General features: G+C 31.5%; 3 protein-coding genes and 1 long non-coding RNA gene across 4 annotated transcripts in view; 1 reads left to right on the top strand and 3 right to left on the bottom strand.

Annotated features, from left to right (window-relative positions):
* nolo (ADAMTS-like no long nerve cord) overlaps positions 1-16,236 on the top strand; it is a 546,982-nt gene that overhangs the window by 315,755 nt on the left and 214,991 nt on the right. The gene's annotated exons all lie outside the window — the stretch shown is intronic.
* Positions 3,580-4,545, bottom strand: LOC143200814 (uncharacterized). The gene is made up of 2 exons (XM_076411542.1): positions 4,386-4,545; positions 3,580-4,324 (listed from the first exon to the last, which is right to left on the bottom strand). The coding sequence occupies exons 1-2, from the start codon at positions 4,395-4,397 to the stop codon at positions 3,710-3,712; spliced, it is 627 nt and encodes a 208-aa protein (XP_076267657.1). The 5' UTR covers positions 4,398-4,545; the 3' UTR covers positions 3,580-3,709.
* Positions 7,069-7,767, bottom strand: LOC143200818 (uncharacterized). Its single transcript, XM_076411546.1, has 2 exons — positions 7,573-7,767; positions 7,069-7,519 (listed from the first exon to the last, which is right to left on the bottom strand). The coding sequence occupies exons 1-2, from the start codon at positions 7,642-7,644 to the stop codon at positions 7,229-7,231; spliced, it is 363 nt and encodes a 120-aa protein (XP_076267661.1). The 5' UTR covers positions 7,645-7,767; the 3' UTR covers positions 7,069-7,228.
* Positions 7,838-14,135, bottom strand: LOC143200820 (uncharacterized). Its single transcript, XR_013006817.1, has 3 exons — positions 13,986-14,135; positions 11,053-11,212; positions 7,838-8,031 (listed from the first exon to the last, which is right to left on the bottom strand). It is a non-coding gene; the product is annotated as an uncharacterized LOC143200820 (long non-coding RNA).

The raw sequence follows: 16,236 nt of genomic DNA, 5'->3' as shown, positions 1-16,236 counted from the left end.
TTAGTTTTTTGATAATTGTTTTTAATATGTGGCTTTAAAAATACATACAACCCTACATTTTCATTTTTCAATAACTAACCCCTGCTTTTTAATAGTCATTTTAATAATTTTATCATTTTTTATCCTGCTCGATAACATCAGTTATTATCACTTGGTAAGTTATCCCCTCCATGTCTCTACCGGAGTCACTTCTCGCCAAATAAACAGCACGGAGTAGAGATAACAACGAAGATAGTTTCCTATTTCTCTCAAACAATAAGCCTTCTCTCTCTCCTATTATAGTTTTCGGCTATTATTAGTGTTTATGCGTCAAGCGTAGTAGTTAAACATTTTTACTATATCGGTGTAACTCTCATATCAAATATATTCTCAAGCAACTTTATTATTTATTTATTAATAACTAATATTATTGAGTATAATTTATTATTAATAACTAATACAATTATTAATTTTCAGTGTAATTTGCATGATCAGTTAAGTGATTAACACACATGTCACGAGGTCATGTAAAAAAATTGTATTGAGTTATAAGTATAAACTATTTTTAAACTTTTATTATAAAATCAAAAATTATTCTTTCTTATTTTCGTTGTAAAATATTGTTGGGAATGGTGAAAAACGAATTCGGTGAAAGTATTTTTTTGTTAGAATTGAGAAATTTTTTTTGTGTTTAATTCTGGTTTTTTGAGCTCCAACTTCTACAGAATTTTTTTCACTATTTCTAACAATATGCGTATTCAATATAATTAAGAAAAAAAAATATATATATCACTACATAGTATAAAACAAAGTCGCCTTTTCTGTCCCTATATCCCTATGTGCGCTTAAATCTTTAAAACCACGCAACGGATTTTCATGCGGTTTTTTTCAATAGATAGAGTGATTCAAGAGGAAGGTTTGTATGTATAACACATGCATAATATACTAAGGCAACATTGCTAATTTTAGAGGTTTCTAACGTGATGTCGTAAATTAACCTATTTTTTTAGGCTTATTTAGCAATTAGCAAAATCGCTGCCTAACCCTACGAGTTAGATCAAATTAATGTATTACAGTATTGTACACCATAAAAAGGTCTACAAAAAAGTCCGCGATGGTATATGTTTATCTTTTAGAGATAACCCACATTAACCATTTTTATTGTTTACTTTTTACGTGAGAAAATGGCTTATTTACGAAGCTATTTTAAGCAATACGGCATTAATCCTTATCGAATTAAGTACCTTAAATACAGTGTGCAATTAATATAGATCAATATGGTTCCTTACAGCATGTAAATTAAACAAATATTTTCGGAGATATTACAAATTTAAAATTTGCGTTTAAAAATGTGTAATGTAATAAAAATTGTATGAATTTAGATATTCCAAAGATAGCAGGAAATCTTCATAGTAAGTATAGGGAAAGAGGAATTGTTTTACTCCAAATTTAATGCGTGCAGGCCAAGGGCAGTAATGAATGAACCAAAAATACTGGATCGATTTTAATCATGTTTTCATTGAGTGACATAGGCATATATATTTTATGCCCGTGCAAAGTCGGAGCGGGCCGCTATGTTTTTATATACAACGTTCATATTTTTTCTGTAGTGTATTTAATTTAGTATCAACACTACACCCTTGCGAAGCCGGGGCGGGTCGCTAGTTTTATATATAAGATTATATTCTAGTAATTAATAAAACCCGGGTCGCTAGTATATATATATATATATATATATATATATATATATATATGAATGATGAATGGTATGAACAATGCTAACATAACAAAATGCAAAGCAGCCAATTTGACCCACAATACAAATAAATCTAGAAGTAATCGAAATAGAGGAGCCCAAAGGACTGAAGAACAAGTTCAGGAAGAAAATATTGGAGCACGTGTGAGAATGGCGCAATTGCGTCAAGAACAAAACAAGGACGGGCTAACAAAAATATTATTCCCGCTGTAGCATTAAGAGATTAATATTATTTAATCAATTAACGATATAAATAATTATTACTTAAAGTAAATTATATACAAATCTAAAAAATTTATGTTTGGTGTTTTGTTATTTTTATATTCCCTCATCGTTCACAGCGCTCCGTGCCTTTTTCACTCATATTTCACATCTTTACACACTTCCAATGAGTTAGTAATTTTTTTGCTACACTAGCAATTCTCTAGAAATTATTTACATGGCAAAACAAAGTTTGCCGGGTCAGCTAGTGTTTATATATAATAAAAATACAATTTTATAAACTTGTGTAATTTTATAAACATTATAAAAAGTACTTCATTTTTAAGATTTAATATATCCATATCTATGCAAAAGTACATCGGAAACGATATGTCGACATTTTAAAAAATTCGTGGTAGCCGCCCTACTGTATAGGACATATCAGCGAGACCATATGAATGACCATATGAATGTATAATATAAATTATATATTTTATAATATTCTACATTAAAATACTAATTGTCTCTTAAAATGCCTCAAAATATTTTCAACACATAAATTAAAAGGAACTCAAGAAATTTGCTTAACCAAAATATTCTTGAAATCGCTTACATAAAAGGTTATATCCTACGACTTATATATTTTTTGATATAACCTTGTCTGGTCAATACGCAATATTTCCGTGTAAGTAAAAGAGTCAGTAAAAAATTATCCGAATATTTTGGGTGTGAACGATTATATTCCTTAAAACTTTCATTAATAATGATAATATTAGTTTTAATTGATTTAAAAAAACTACTCACTGTTTATATGAAGGTGTGTCTGTCTACTACTAACTTTGTAATATGTAATCTAGCAACGTTTTGGTTGAATTTTTTTTCAATTGTATTTATTGACGTTTTTCATAAACAATTGGGTACCTACATATTTTACTCAGAATAAAATAAACTATTATTCCTATATTTATGCACGTATATGATGACCATGATCGTGAAACAAGAATAAAATCTCTTAAATGTCTTTAATTTTTAATATTTTCATATAATCTAACCAAAAGTTATGAGGCATCGAGTGGAAAAAAATACATACCGTACAGATTTTACAAGATGTAGTTGAATTTGCGTTTCTCATGTTACAGAATCAATTAATTACATTCATACTTCAGTTCAAAATAACAGTTTTTCCTTTAAATCATCCACTCATTTATTGTTAGTTTTATTGCTAAATTAACCGTTTAGAAACAATTGGGGCCGACAATTTTAACTTCTAATGGAATTTGCTTTGAAGAATTTACGAATTTACGACGAACATGAATTAATCGGAATCAATTTACATTTTCAGTTAAGATTAAAGTAGTTCCATATTCCATACCCTACCGATATATATTTCATAACACGCATCATATATATATATATATATATATATATATATATATATATATATATATATATACCTCTATAATATATTAATAAATTAATTAATAATCTATAAATTTTATGTTTTAGAGTATCGTTTATAGAGACCAAGGTATACTTGGGGTAAAATTAAGCCTAACGATTGACAAGTAACCAACCAAAGGACATATTTGGATAAGGAATTTTATGAAAATAATTTTAAAAAGACTAACTGTTTTCGTATCAATATATTATCACAATTCGCCATAAACAATGGAAGTATATTACACTTGTAAATAGTATCTGATGCGCAATATATTATTTAGAAGTATAAAATACTTAGTAATATACTCTTAAAAAACATATTTGTTGCATAACTCAATGATGATAAGCATGCGGTTTGTATGATCCATCATCGTACAAAGTTTCGCTGTGATCATGGACGTACTGGCCTTCGTGTCCATTGTCATCTACATCAGCGTGAGCAACAGGGGCAGCATAAGCTACTACGGGGGCAGCATGAGCTACGACTGGAACAGCATGAGCGATTACTGGAGCAGAGTGAGCTGCAACAGAGACTGAGTGAGATACGACTGAAGCAGCTGGTGCAACAGGGGCCGCATGAGCTTCAACAGGGGTGGCATGGGCAACTACGGTGGAGTGAGGTCCGGTAGAGATGGAACCAGAAGGTCCAGCTACAACAACATGTTCGTGTTCATAGGCGGATGAGTGAGCAACAACAGTAAAGTGAGCTGAAGGAGCAGCGTGAGCTACGGCTGGAGCAACATAAGCTACTACTGGAGCAGCATGGGCTACAAATCCTGGATGTTCTTCGTGCACAATCTGACCACCTGGGGCATGAGCGGAGATTACGGATCCTTCAGGTCCTACAAGGGTGGTCTTGCTGCTGGGTCCCTGCAATACTTTGGCGGATGGGCCCACCAAAAGACCAGCATTACAGGCAGCCAAGCAGGCAAAGAAAGCGACGACAACCTGTAAAAGAACACACACATGTTTTATTGGATAAAACGAATTAGAGTGTAGATGTACTTACAAAGGAATTCATAGTTGTTGACTCAAAGTAGTGTAATGATCGATTGATACCGCCGTAATATTTTTGGTCTGTTTATATAATGAGAATTAACCTTGTCCCTAAATTGTCCTTCCTGCTTTATTTAACGGACCCCACCAATTAGTACACGTCATTTTGGGTGTGTATTATTACATATTAGTTTTAAAACATAATATTTTCAAGTTTTTTCACGAAGTAAAGAGGTATAAGGAAAAAAATCAAATATTTTTATAACTATTACATCAATCCTCTGCAAGCATCCAAAATTGGATACGTTTGCAGAAACTATGTAAACTATGTATAAACTATGTGCTCTGCATTTGAATCCACTATGTGTAATATTATCTAGACGAATGCCATTAATTCCACATAAAAGGTTGATATAAGTAAATGAAAATTAAACTCACACAGTAAACGCACCAACGTTCATGAAATGCCAAAATCACAGGAAATCTTGAATTCCTCTGATAAAAACGTAAAACTCCACTTGCATTAATGTTTTATTATCATAGAAATATGTCTTCATTAAAATGCCCGTCCTATCATTTGAGCTTTGTTTTGCTAATAAGATTTAAATTTAAGAATGACTTACGATGCAAAGGGTGTTGTTTACATATCTGACTCAAGAATGATGAAACAAATATTGATGGTCAAAACTGCATTTATTACTTTCAAAATAGTTTCCATAAGATTAAATGCACTTTCGCATGATTGGGAACCAATTTTCGTATCACCACTTCTCCTATGGGCCTCAAAAATAATTGACAACGCATTTTGCTTTTAATGGGCGTAATAATCAGTACAATGCGAGGATCCACCTATCTAATATTTTTTTGGTCGTTTTAAATCCATCGCTTAAACCTTGAATTGAAACTATGAAGAATTAATTGCCTCTTCCTCTACTTCCTCCAAATTTCTTCTTAGAAAGACTTCTGGTAAACAAAGGGCCCTATACCATTCCTTATTTCTAATAATGATCCTTCCTACATTACTGTCCCTACAAAACTGCTAAACAAACAGGCAACTATTTATTTCAATCTGCTTCTTCCTCGAATTTCATTGAGTTTTTTTCCTCTTAGAAGGCTCAAGCTCGGTACATTTTGTTTTATTTCGAGTTCATAAGTAAACATGCATGATTTTTCAACTATACAGATGTTAAACAGGCCTCTTAATGCATTTTAAAAGTTTTTCATTGACACATCATTGCACTAATCAACACGAGTCGTTTTTCATGATCATGCAATATTTTATTGATGATTGCTATGATACATAATAATGTCCACTGGCACCTCAATTTTTTTTCCAATGACTATGGAATCTCAATCGATGAATCGTACTCAAATTATAAAATGTTCCGAAGAAGCTTATATCCAACAGTGCCAAGTATTCAATGAAAAGACCAGATTCATAAATTTTAACGACAACATTAGTTCTCAATATCAGACGTTAAGTTCGACGAACTTACTTTTTTGTTATTCTAACATTGATCTTAAAATATTAGAGGTAATGGTTAAAACAAGGTCGCCACCCGAACATATTAACATGTTCAATCACCAACAACTATTTACTATTAACCATTCACTCAGATTTAATTAATGTATTCAGTATTATGTGTTTTACATATATTGATATAATTCCTTCTGATATATCCTTCCTTTTCCTTGCTATTTGACCGTCTAAATTTATATTTGTTGAATGGAATAACAAGCTTAATATTTTAAGAATATTACATAAAATGATTACTGACAGGAAAAAATATGACAGATATTCTTTAGTTGATTGATAGATTGAATAGTAGAATAAATAACTAAAGAACGATGCAATTTTATTTAAAAATGTAGTTAATGAAATTATTCTTTTATCAAATAAGTCTGGTTTTTTATTCAATTTATTGTTTTTCAATATCTATTTTAAGTGAAAAATGTGTACGAAAGATAAACATTATATAATACATAAATGAAGTAATGAAAATAAGTAAATAAAGTAAAACTAACTAGTTAATTTGCATAGATGGAACATATGGGACAATTAACATAGAAGGAATTAACACGAATTCCGTAAATATTTTAAACTGCTTATTAATATTAAGATGTTTAACAATGAATGAAATGTTATTTATTTTATAAACCCAAGTTTTGAGAAGTCAATAGTTCAATTAAAATAATCTTACTCATGATGATTTTGTTATAATATTCAGTGATGTATTAATTTAAACTTATTAATACTTTGTTAATTATTAAAACTCAATGGAAATTAGATTTAATTAAATGCCCATTTTAAAAAAGTTGGTGAGTGTTATTTGAGATTGTTTGCATATATTTTAATATACAGACATTTGTTACTGTAATTAATGTTATATGTCAAATATATTTCTAATCTTATGTTGAAAATATTGTCAAAACAAGTTTTAGTAAATTTCATTTTAAGTTTCAAGTTTAAGTCACCCGTAATAGTAAAAACGTTTCATTCAACATATCAAATTTATTCGCGCCAAAAAATATTTTGGGATAATTTGTGGATTCAAAGACACATTAATAAAAAAGTAACTGTTATTTTTTATTATTAAGTTACCTGTAATAGTATAAAACGTTTTATTCAACATATCGAATTTATTCGCACCAAATAATATTTTGGGATAATTTGTGGATTCAAAGACACATTAATAAAAAAGTAACTGTTATTTTATATTGTTCAATTCAAGAAAATGTGTTAATATTTTGACATATTCCCATTAGGGTAACAACAAGAGAAACTAACCTAAATGATTATATCATTATATATAGCAATAATTTAAATATTTTAAGTGATTTTGTGCCTTCTTAACGTTAGTTCACGATATAACGCTTGTAAGAAAACTCATAAATACTGTCAACAATACGATGTAAGTCATCACCTTCTCGCTTTTTAATTAAAACTGGAGATATCACTGAAATACCTGGAGGTTGTTCTGGGATACGATTTAAAATATAATCATCACTACTTAATAAATTGTCACTAAATGCGACAGTGGTACTTTCTACAGCTGTTGTTGTCACTTCGTTATTATATTCACTACTTGTTGAAATCTCCGTGGATGAAATCCCATGTACACTCACAAAACAAAGCAGCAGATAAGTCTAAAATACAATAATATATTAAAACTACTACTAACTGTTCTAATAATACTTACGCTGGATATCATGATCATATAAATTGTTTTCATCTCTGCGATCAGTAATGATTTACACTGTCGATGAAACATAGTGTGAAGTCTCTTATATTTAAAGGTATAACCTTGTTTTTTAAATAGTCTCCATTATATAACATCGAATCTTTTTGGTATTCTCGATTTTCAATTAGTCACTCCAATCAATGTAATTTACGAAAAGAAGAATTACTTATTCGTCATGGCAGTTTTTTCTCGACATCATTTAATATTAAGAAAAACAATAACAGGGATTTTTGGTCGTTTATTGTCTTACTTTAATTACAATGCAACGCAACGCAAACAAAAGTGTTAGAATGACTCGACATCACGGTGCCTTGGGCTCTGCCGAATTTGTTTTGGCGTTTATTTGTCCTGAAGGCCCGGTAAACGAAGCGCCGACATCTGATTCTACCAGTGGTATGTTAACGGGTTTGCGGAGATCTAAAACAGATGTTTTTTTGAAAGAATGTATGTACTCGTATATGCACCATTTATATCATATAAATAGTTCTTTATTGTTCTAAACAGTGTTTAAAATGGTAAGTCATTATAATTGTCCGAACCTTAGCTACATTTCATGAAGTTTCTACGTTTATATGTTATATATTGACTACATTAATATTAGGTTTGTTCAAAACTTTACGAGAATTTTGAAAATTCTGTTGACTGTGTTGATTCCATTCACATATCCATCTGTATTATCAGTCACTCGGTGCTTTTCCATATTTTTTTAAATATATATATATATTACATTATCTAGTCGTTACCAACTAGTCTAATTACAATTTGTCTTCTACTGTCTACCATATTTCTCAAGACATCGTTCTGAAATATTTGTATTGTATTTATATTAGTTTTCGAGGAACATCATTCCATATGTCAATATAGGTTTCAATACTTGCTGATAATTATGATTTTGTTCCAATTAACCAATATATTTGCCTATTTTTCAACTCCAATTCTTTCTTTTTCTTGTAGCCATCATAACATTTTCCATCATAAGTGTAGAGTAGATAAAGAATCGGTTCTTATACACAAACATTCTGACTGTAATGTACGATTCAATAGTTCAGTGTGTTGTTTCAGCAACATTTTCCGTAGTTTATGAACAAGGCCATCATGCCATACCTTGTCGAAAGCTGGTGTCACATCTAAAAATATAGCTGAATATACCTTTTATTTTCATAGGCTTTTTCAATTATATTTATTATTCTATGCATCTAGTCAATTGTCGAATATTTACTAATAGACCCAAACTGATGTCTAGGTATTACATTTTTTCTCTCTGTAATTTTAACATATGTTCGTACATTTTAACAGTTCACAAGCCCTCTCATGCCACCAAGATATATCGAGTATTTCTTAATTTTTCATCCTCTTTTTGATATTAACATCGACTTTTTTGTCCTAGATTTCATCGTAATATCAGAATCCCTACCTATTTTTCATCACCTTTTCCTTCGCCAAATCACATCATATTTAATTTTGTCTTATACCCATATACGCTGTTTATATTTGAAATTAAAATTATATCTTCTAATTTACAACAACATAGTTAATAGATAACAGGTGGAGCAAAAGCCCCGCTACTATTTTGATTGCGCGCCATCTAGTTTATGTAACCATTATGTTGCGTAGATGTCCAAATTTTATAATGAATAAGTATACGCCACAGGAACAAGCAGATATAGCAACAATATTTATTGAAAATAATCGTTCCATTATTGCTACTCAGCGGAAATTGCGTCAAAACCATCGTAATCGTTCAGTGCCTCACAAAACCACAATTTATTGTTTACATGCGAATTTTCGATAGTACGATACGACAGCAGACAGGCCTTATTTTTGGAAGACAACGTACGTCTCGTAATGCTGAAAATGTGGCTCTGGTGCGCGGTAGTGTTGCGTCCAATCTCCAGAAACATCAATTCGAAGACGTGGTTCACAATGACACATTACTGCATGCAGTTTAAGGCGAATTTTGAAAACTGATTTGAGAATGTTCACGTACAAAATTCAATTAGACCAAGAGTTACTACCGAGAGATCCTCATCAACGAGTTGAGTACAGTAACGCAATCCTAAGACTGTCTGATGAAATTGAAGATTTTTTGACTAAATTGATAATGAGCGATGCACCCTATTTACTTCTCAGTGGCCACGTCAATAAACATAAAAGGCGGTTTTGGGGAGCCCAGAATCGTCAATTACTTTACAATTACACAAAGGCTAATTTCGCGAAGTGACGATTTAATAGCCGGCCAGATCTCCAGATTTAACACCACCAGAATGTTAGTTATGGGGTTTTTTTGAAATCAAAAGTTTATGTGAATAAGCCCCAAATGATTCAACATCTTAAAAGCAATATGCGTCAGTAAATTGAAGAAATTCAGCCTCATATGTTGCAGGACGTCATGAAAAATGTCTTAAAAAACCGACAGTTTCATGACCGCGCTTCATCACCATTACATAATTTTTCAATCATATCGAAAAAATGTAAAGACCAAATACTTTTTATGAAAACCAAACTAACTTATCTTTTCATTGAGCAAAGTTATAGGCATTAAAAATGTCAGCGGGACTTTTGCCCCACGTTGTATCTACTTTACTTGAAATAATTTGGTGTAAGTTTATTTATAACAATTCACTAGTCATCTATATATACAAATAACTTGACAATGACTTCAACTGATAACCATTCACCTTTTTTTAAGTTTTCTACGAGTAAATGTTCGATAAATTACCAAAAAATAACGAGTATTTAACATTCCCGCATTCGACATTTGTTCCTTGACGTTGATAACAGTCGTTTAATCTGTTGCTCGCATCGATCTGATTATTTGTACTGTTTTAAGTTTGTTGGGTGAGTTTTTTGAAAAGTGTTCATCGGAGTTAGTTTCCACCCAATCGCTCATTATAACTTAAATTTAGTATCAACTTTTAGTAAGCTTTAATATGCTAACAGGTGGTAAGCCTCTTTTGAAGCCAGATATTAATACCGTTAATATGATCTTGCAGAGATCGAAGCAAATGGTAGTCGAACGGGAGAAGATCCGGTCTATACAAAGAATGCATTAAAACAGAATCACTAAAAATATATTTTATCGAGCTAGTCTTGACGGAAAACAACGCCTTTACTGTTGATTGATCCTGGTATTATCTCTGCTTCAATTTATTAACAGTCATCATCACAAACACCATATAATTCTCGACGAACCTGCTCTATATGTTTTCCTTTTCGGAAGAATAAAAAAACAAAGTATAACGAAAAATACATTTTTAATAAATTTTTAACCTTGACGAATAAAGTTACATTTATATCAAGAATACTCTATTGTAATCTTTCAAGCACCCTATACTGTAGTTTATTTACATGCGAGTCTAAAGCTCTCATTTCCAACCTAATATATATTATGATTCCTTCAATTATAGTATAGACTTTTATAATAATATAAGTACCTACCTAAAATGTGGCTAACATTTTCAATTATTTCGGAAACTACTTTTTCTGACGCATCAGCTCCATCAACTTGGGTTGACACTTGCATATCTGTCTTGGTAGGTACTTGAGGCAAAACAGCAGTTTCATAGATGGTTAAACAACCAAAGAAAAATATTATAATCTAAAAAACAATCAGTAAATATGACATAATATGATATCAGGAGTATAATAAATTATTTAATTCAATCGAAAATTCCATGCAAGTATTAATTTTCCCCATAAGTTTACTAATATGGTATGACAAAAAAATATTAAGATAGAATTAAACGGTTTATTTAAGATTTTTCTGTAAAGCGTTCCTTAAATAACAGTTCAATTGAAAAACCCCCGGCTTGCCATAGTAAAAGATATTTTTTTAGCAAAAATGATTTTTTTTTATTCAACATAATTCCCTTCAAGGGTGATACACTGATCATAGCGACCCTCCAACTTTTCGATACCATTTTTGTAGTAGGATTTGTCCTTTGCTTCAAAATAGGCCTTAGTTTCGGCGATCATCTTTTCATTCGACGAATATTTCTTTCCAGCGAGCATTCCTTTCAGATCTGAGAACAGGAAATAGCCGCTGTGGTCCAAATCTGGAGAATACAGTGGATGAGGAAGCTATTCGAAGCCCAATTTATGGATTTTTGCCATAGTTTTCACTGACTTGTGACACGGTGCATTTTCTTGGTGAAGCAGCACTTTCTTTTTCTTCAAATTCGGCCGTTTTTCGCCGATTACGTCCATCAAGCGGTCCATTAACACTATGTAATAGTCGCTGTTGATGGTCCTTCGTTTTTCAAGGTAGTCAATGAAAATAATTCCATGCGCATCCAAAAATACAGACGCCATAACCCACGTTAACACTAACGTTTTCCCACGCTTTGGAGCCGATTCATCGAGCGCAGTCCACTCGGATGACTGTCGATTGAACTTCGGAGTGAAATGACGGAGTCCTATTTCATCCGTTGTCACATATCGACGCAGAAACTCGGGTTTATTACGCTTGATAATCTTCAAACACTTCTCCAAATCATCAATTCGTAGTAGTTTTTGGTCAAAAGTGAGCTCGCGCGGCACCCTCTTTACACAGAGTTTTCTCATACCCAAATATTCGTGAATGATATGATGTACACGATTTATTTTATATCTTTAGAGTGTCTGCTATTTCATTCAATTTCAATTTACAGTCACTGAAACTCATTTTGCGGATTTTTAAATGTTTTCGTCGGTAACAACCTCTTTTGGACGTCCATTACGTTCAACGTGCTCGGTGCTCATTTCACCACGTCTAAACTTAGCATACCAATCCTTGATGGTTGATTTTCCTGGGGTAGTATCCGGAAACTTGGCATCAAGCCAAGTTTGGGCTTCAACTGTATTTTTTTCCCTTCAAAAAGCAATATTTCATTAACACGCGAATTTCCTTTTTATCCATTTTCTTCACAGTAACAAAAGTTGCTTCACTCAAAATGCTATAATTCACAAACTAATTATCCGACAGCTGTCAAATTTTAGGCACGCATCTTTCGAGGGTTAGTGCTAACTAAAAATATATATGGATTTAATTATAGTAGCGCCATCTATATATCAGGCCGTTACTTTTCAATTCACCAAACGACACCATCGATGTAATTTTTTAAGGAAAAGATTATACGAGAAATTCGATGGGGTTAAAGTATAGAAATAGGGTGTTTCTAGAACATTATGGGTTGATTATTTAGAAAAACGGAAGAACCGAAAAGCACCAAGTCAAGGTAAGATAGTACCGGAAACGCTGAAAAAAAACTTAAAGCTCTAAGGTCAATCTGAAGGTCTAAGGTTAAAAAGGTGAATTGAAGACGCTGAAAGAACCCTAGAGATAAAGTATTCCAATTCGGAAACATATAAGCTTTGGAAAAACACCCATAGTCCATTGTTTTAGGGGTCAAGCATCACTGGTCAGGTTGTAAGGTCACCTAAGGCGGACTGAAGTTTCTGTGCAGTAACACGGTCTACTGGAACTTGACAGAAGCTTGCAGTTCAGAGTGATCGCCTAGTAAAGTCGGATAAGAGTTACCGAAACTTGGGAAACCGAACCATGAAAATTTGTGTAGAGAAATGACATTAAGGCATAAGAAAAACGTTAAGAAGAAGATCAACAAAGGCAAACTGGCGGAATAAGATACAGGCGATACACGAAAAAGAATTGCATTAAGTATAAGGTGTCCAGACAGAATAACCACCACATCCCTGTGGTAGTCTCTTTAGGAGGAAGTTATTATATCATGTAACACTGTAACCATTACGCCCATATATAAGGGCCAACTGTTGTAAGACTGGCTAAATGCTGAACGAGTGAGATGGGTTTGGTCTGTTTTCTAAAAAATAAAACCCCTCCTGTTATTTTGTAGTACCGTTCAACAAGTCTACCCTTACTATATTCATATTTTATCTATGTCTATTATCTCCGTGATAAACCCCTTTCCCAAACTTTTATACATAATATTAATAAACTAATTCTCTTGTCGATATTGGAGAACCTCTTCGATAGCTCTATAGTGTAAACAACCTTTCGAGCCCTTTTTGTTTGTTAATTAACCAACTGATTGACTTTGCACTTTGCTTACTCACAGTTGACTATTTAAACTTTCCTTTTCTTTACTTAATTTATTTAAACAAATTACAGTTAAGTGATCAAGAGAAAACAGCCACTAAACATAACACATAGATTACTGTGTTGTACAAAAGTAGTAAGGCAAGAGTTATCAGCCCATAATTCGGCCTTGATGAGATAAATCGCTTTGAGCAAATGAAGCATGTAACTGAAATAATTAACAGGTTGGCAAGACTAATTTTTGTTACAGTGCAATTGGTTTTTTAATTTGTTTTAAACAATATCTATAAACACTACTTGTTTTTATAGTACTTACCAGTGCCCTCATAGTGTCTGTTAAACAATCAATTCAATATAAGAAGTAACAAAAATATGATTATGAATGTCCGACTTGAATTTGTCACTCCGTTTTATTCGTTTTGCGATAAACTGTTTTGAAATTAACATCCATTTAGTATATAATCGAACACGAAATATCAATTAGTCCGTAGATACACTAAGCCTGTTTTACATGTACTTATCAATCAGGATTCTAAATTACGTATCAAAATACGAATATATGTTGGCCGATTAGTCACTTTTAATCAAACCATGATGGTTTATTTTATTACTACTGTTGTTTCAACTGCAATTAAAAGGGTTTCCCATATATGACTTGGTCATGCTACATATGACACACCACATAACAAACAAAACCTACATTAGAATATTATAAGAACGAGTTTATGTGTTGTAATATTAAACTTTAGAAACACTTATTTATTACTTTTCTCCATCATGCCGTTTCGAAGGAATTAATATTTTCAATATTTTTTATTACATCTTGCAATAGATATGCTTAGTAGAATTTTAATTTACAAATTAATTTATTACCAGTGTTCTTCCAGTTTCAGTTCCAGTGTTAACTGTCAATACATTCGCCAGACGAGCTTGAGTGTTTCCCAAATTAAATTTAAATTAATTTCTTAAACTAAAGTTTAGAATAACGCTTATACACTATAAAAGTTCATGTAGTTTGGACAGCTTCAATCTTCCAACTTCCTGCGTATTGTCCGGTAGTCATATTGCTTCCATGTTAATCTGATTTCGTAACAATACCTTATATTTTAATTCGAAATCATGGATAACTTAACCAAACTGAAATTCTATTTGATTTCGAGGCCATCGTGCAATTCTTTGTTCGATACCTAGCGATAAGCATTGGTAACTATTCGAAGACCTTTGTTTTAACAGCGTTAGACCACTAGTAACCACCATATTAGCACCCCTAAATCCAAATAGGTTTTATAATCCAGTAATAAACCAATATCTTTTATCTTGAGGGCATATTCAATATGAAATGTCTTAAAAGTGTTTGTATTTGTAATAGATCACCATCAACGCCGAATTCTATAAAATATTTACGGTCGTATATTTGTGAATAGAACATCGTCCAAATCAAAATAAATAAAATTGAGGATTGCGCAAATCATATTATTATTAGACTTGTTAGCGCCGTCGTTTAGGCGACAGGATGCTCGTTTAATGTCTGCCGTAGATATTTCAAAAACGAAATAAAATAATTTAAAATATAAAATTGTCAATATTTAATTCGTGTATTCGTTACATATAGGATAAAAAATATTATCGTTAAGAATAAAAATCTATGTTAAATATTAGACAAATGATTAATGTCTAATGTCATGTTGTAAATCATAATTTGCTAAGTTTATACACAACATATTTACTTTTATTTACGTTAAGTCAACCTAAAGTTTCGGAAAAATTAATGAATATACGGGAGATTTGATCTAAATCTCCATAAATAGGCAGCTATAATTGTTTTACTTGTATAACTACAACTTTTTGTATTACTTCGAAGTATTGTATGACTTATTTTAATCTATATTAATATTATAATAGACAGATAATATATATAATAATTTATATATAATATATCAAATATAATTATTGGGTTAAAGATCCATGAAACAAGTGATTGTAAAAATTATTAGTTCAATATATGTTCAATTCTTACTTTATATTTTTCCTTCTCCAATTTCTTCCATATCGAGATCTTGCTCTGAAATTCTTATTCTGAAGTTCTTGTTCTCAAGTTCCTATTCTGAAGATCTTATTTTTATTATTTTCTATTAAATTAGTATTTAATCTTTTGTTTTTTTACTTTATCTTCTGTTTATTTTGTGTTAGCGTTAGTATACTATCACTTCGTGTTTTCTTTGTTCTTATTAGGCTCTACTGACTATATATTATTTTTATTGTATGTCTTATTTTTATGTTTTTTAAGACTTATATTACTTTCTTTATGTTCTATTTACTCGTTTTCTCTATATCTTTCTTCAATTTTTCAATTACATCATTTTTTAGCTCAATCTAGCTTCCGTTGTAAAAATGATCTTCGTTACCTCTGACATGGCCTCTAGTTTGGTTTCTCAGTGGTCAACAGTGTTAAATATTTTATCTATTATTTTTGCTTGTATTTTCTATTCACTTTACCATGTTTGTTTCGTTTTATGTTATATCTACCCCCGTTGGCCGAGCTCTCAAACAATACAAAAATAATAACA

The sequence above is a fragment of the Rhynchophorus ferrugineus genome, unplaced genomic scaffold (assembly GCF_030347505.1).
Source record: "Rhynchophorus ferrugineus isolate W39M unplaced genomic scaffold, kcgeb_rfMv2 rfM8, whole genome shotgun sequence".
Lineage (NCBI taxonomy): Eukaryota > Metazoa > Arthropoda > Insecta > Coleoptera > Curculionidae > Rhynchophorus > Rhynchophorus ferrugineus.
This window is presented reverse-complemented; position numbering and strand designations above follow the sequence as displayed.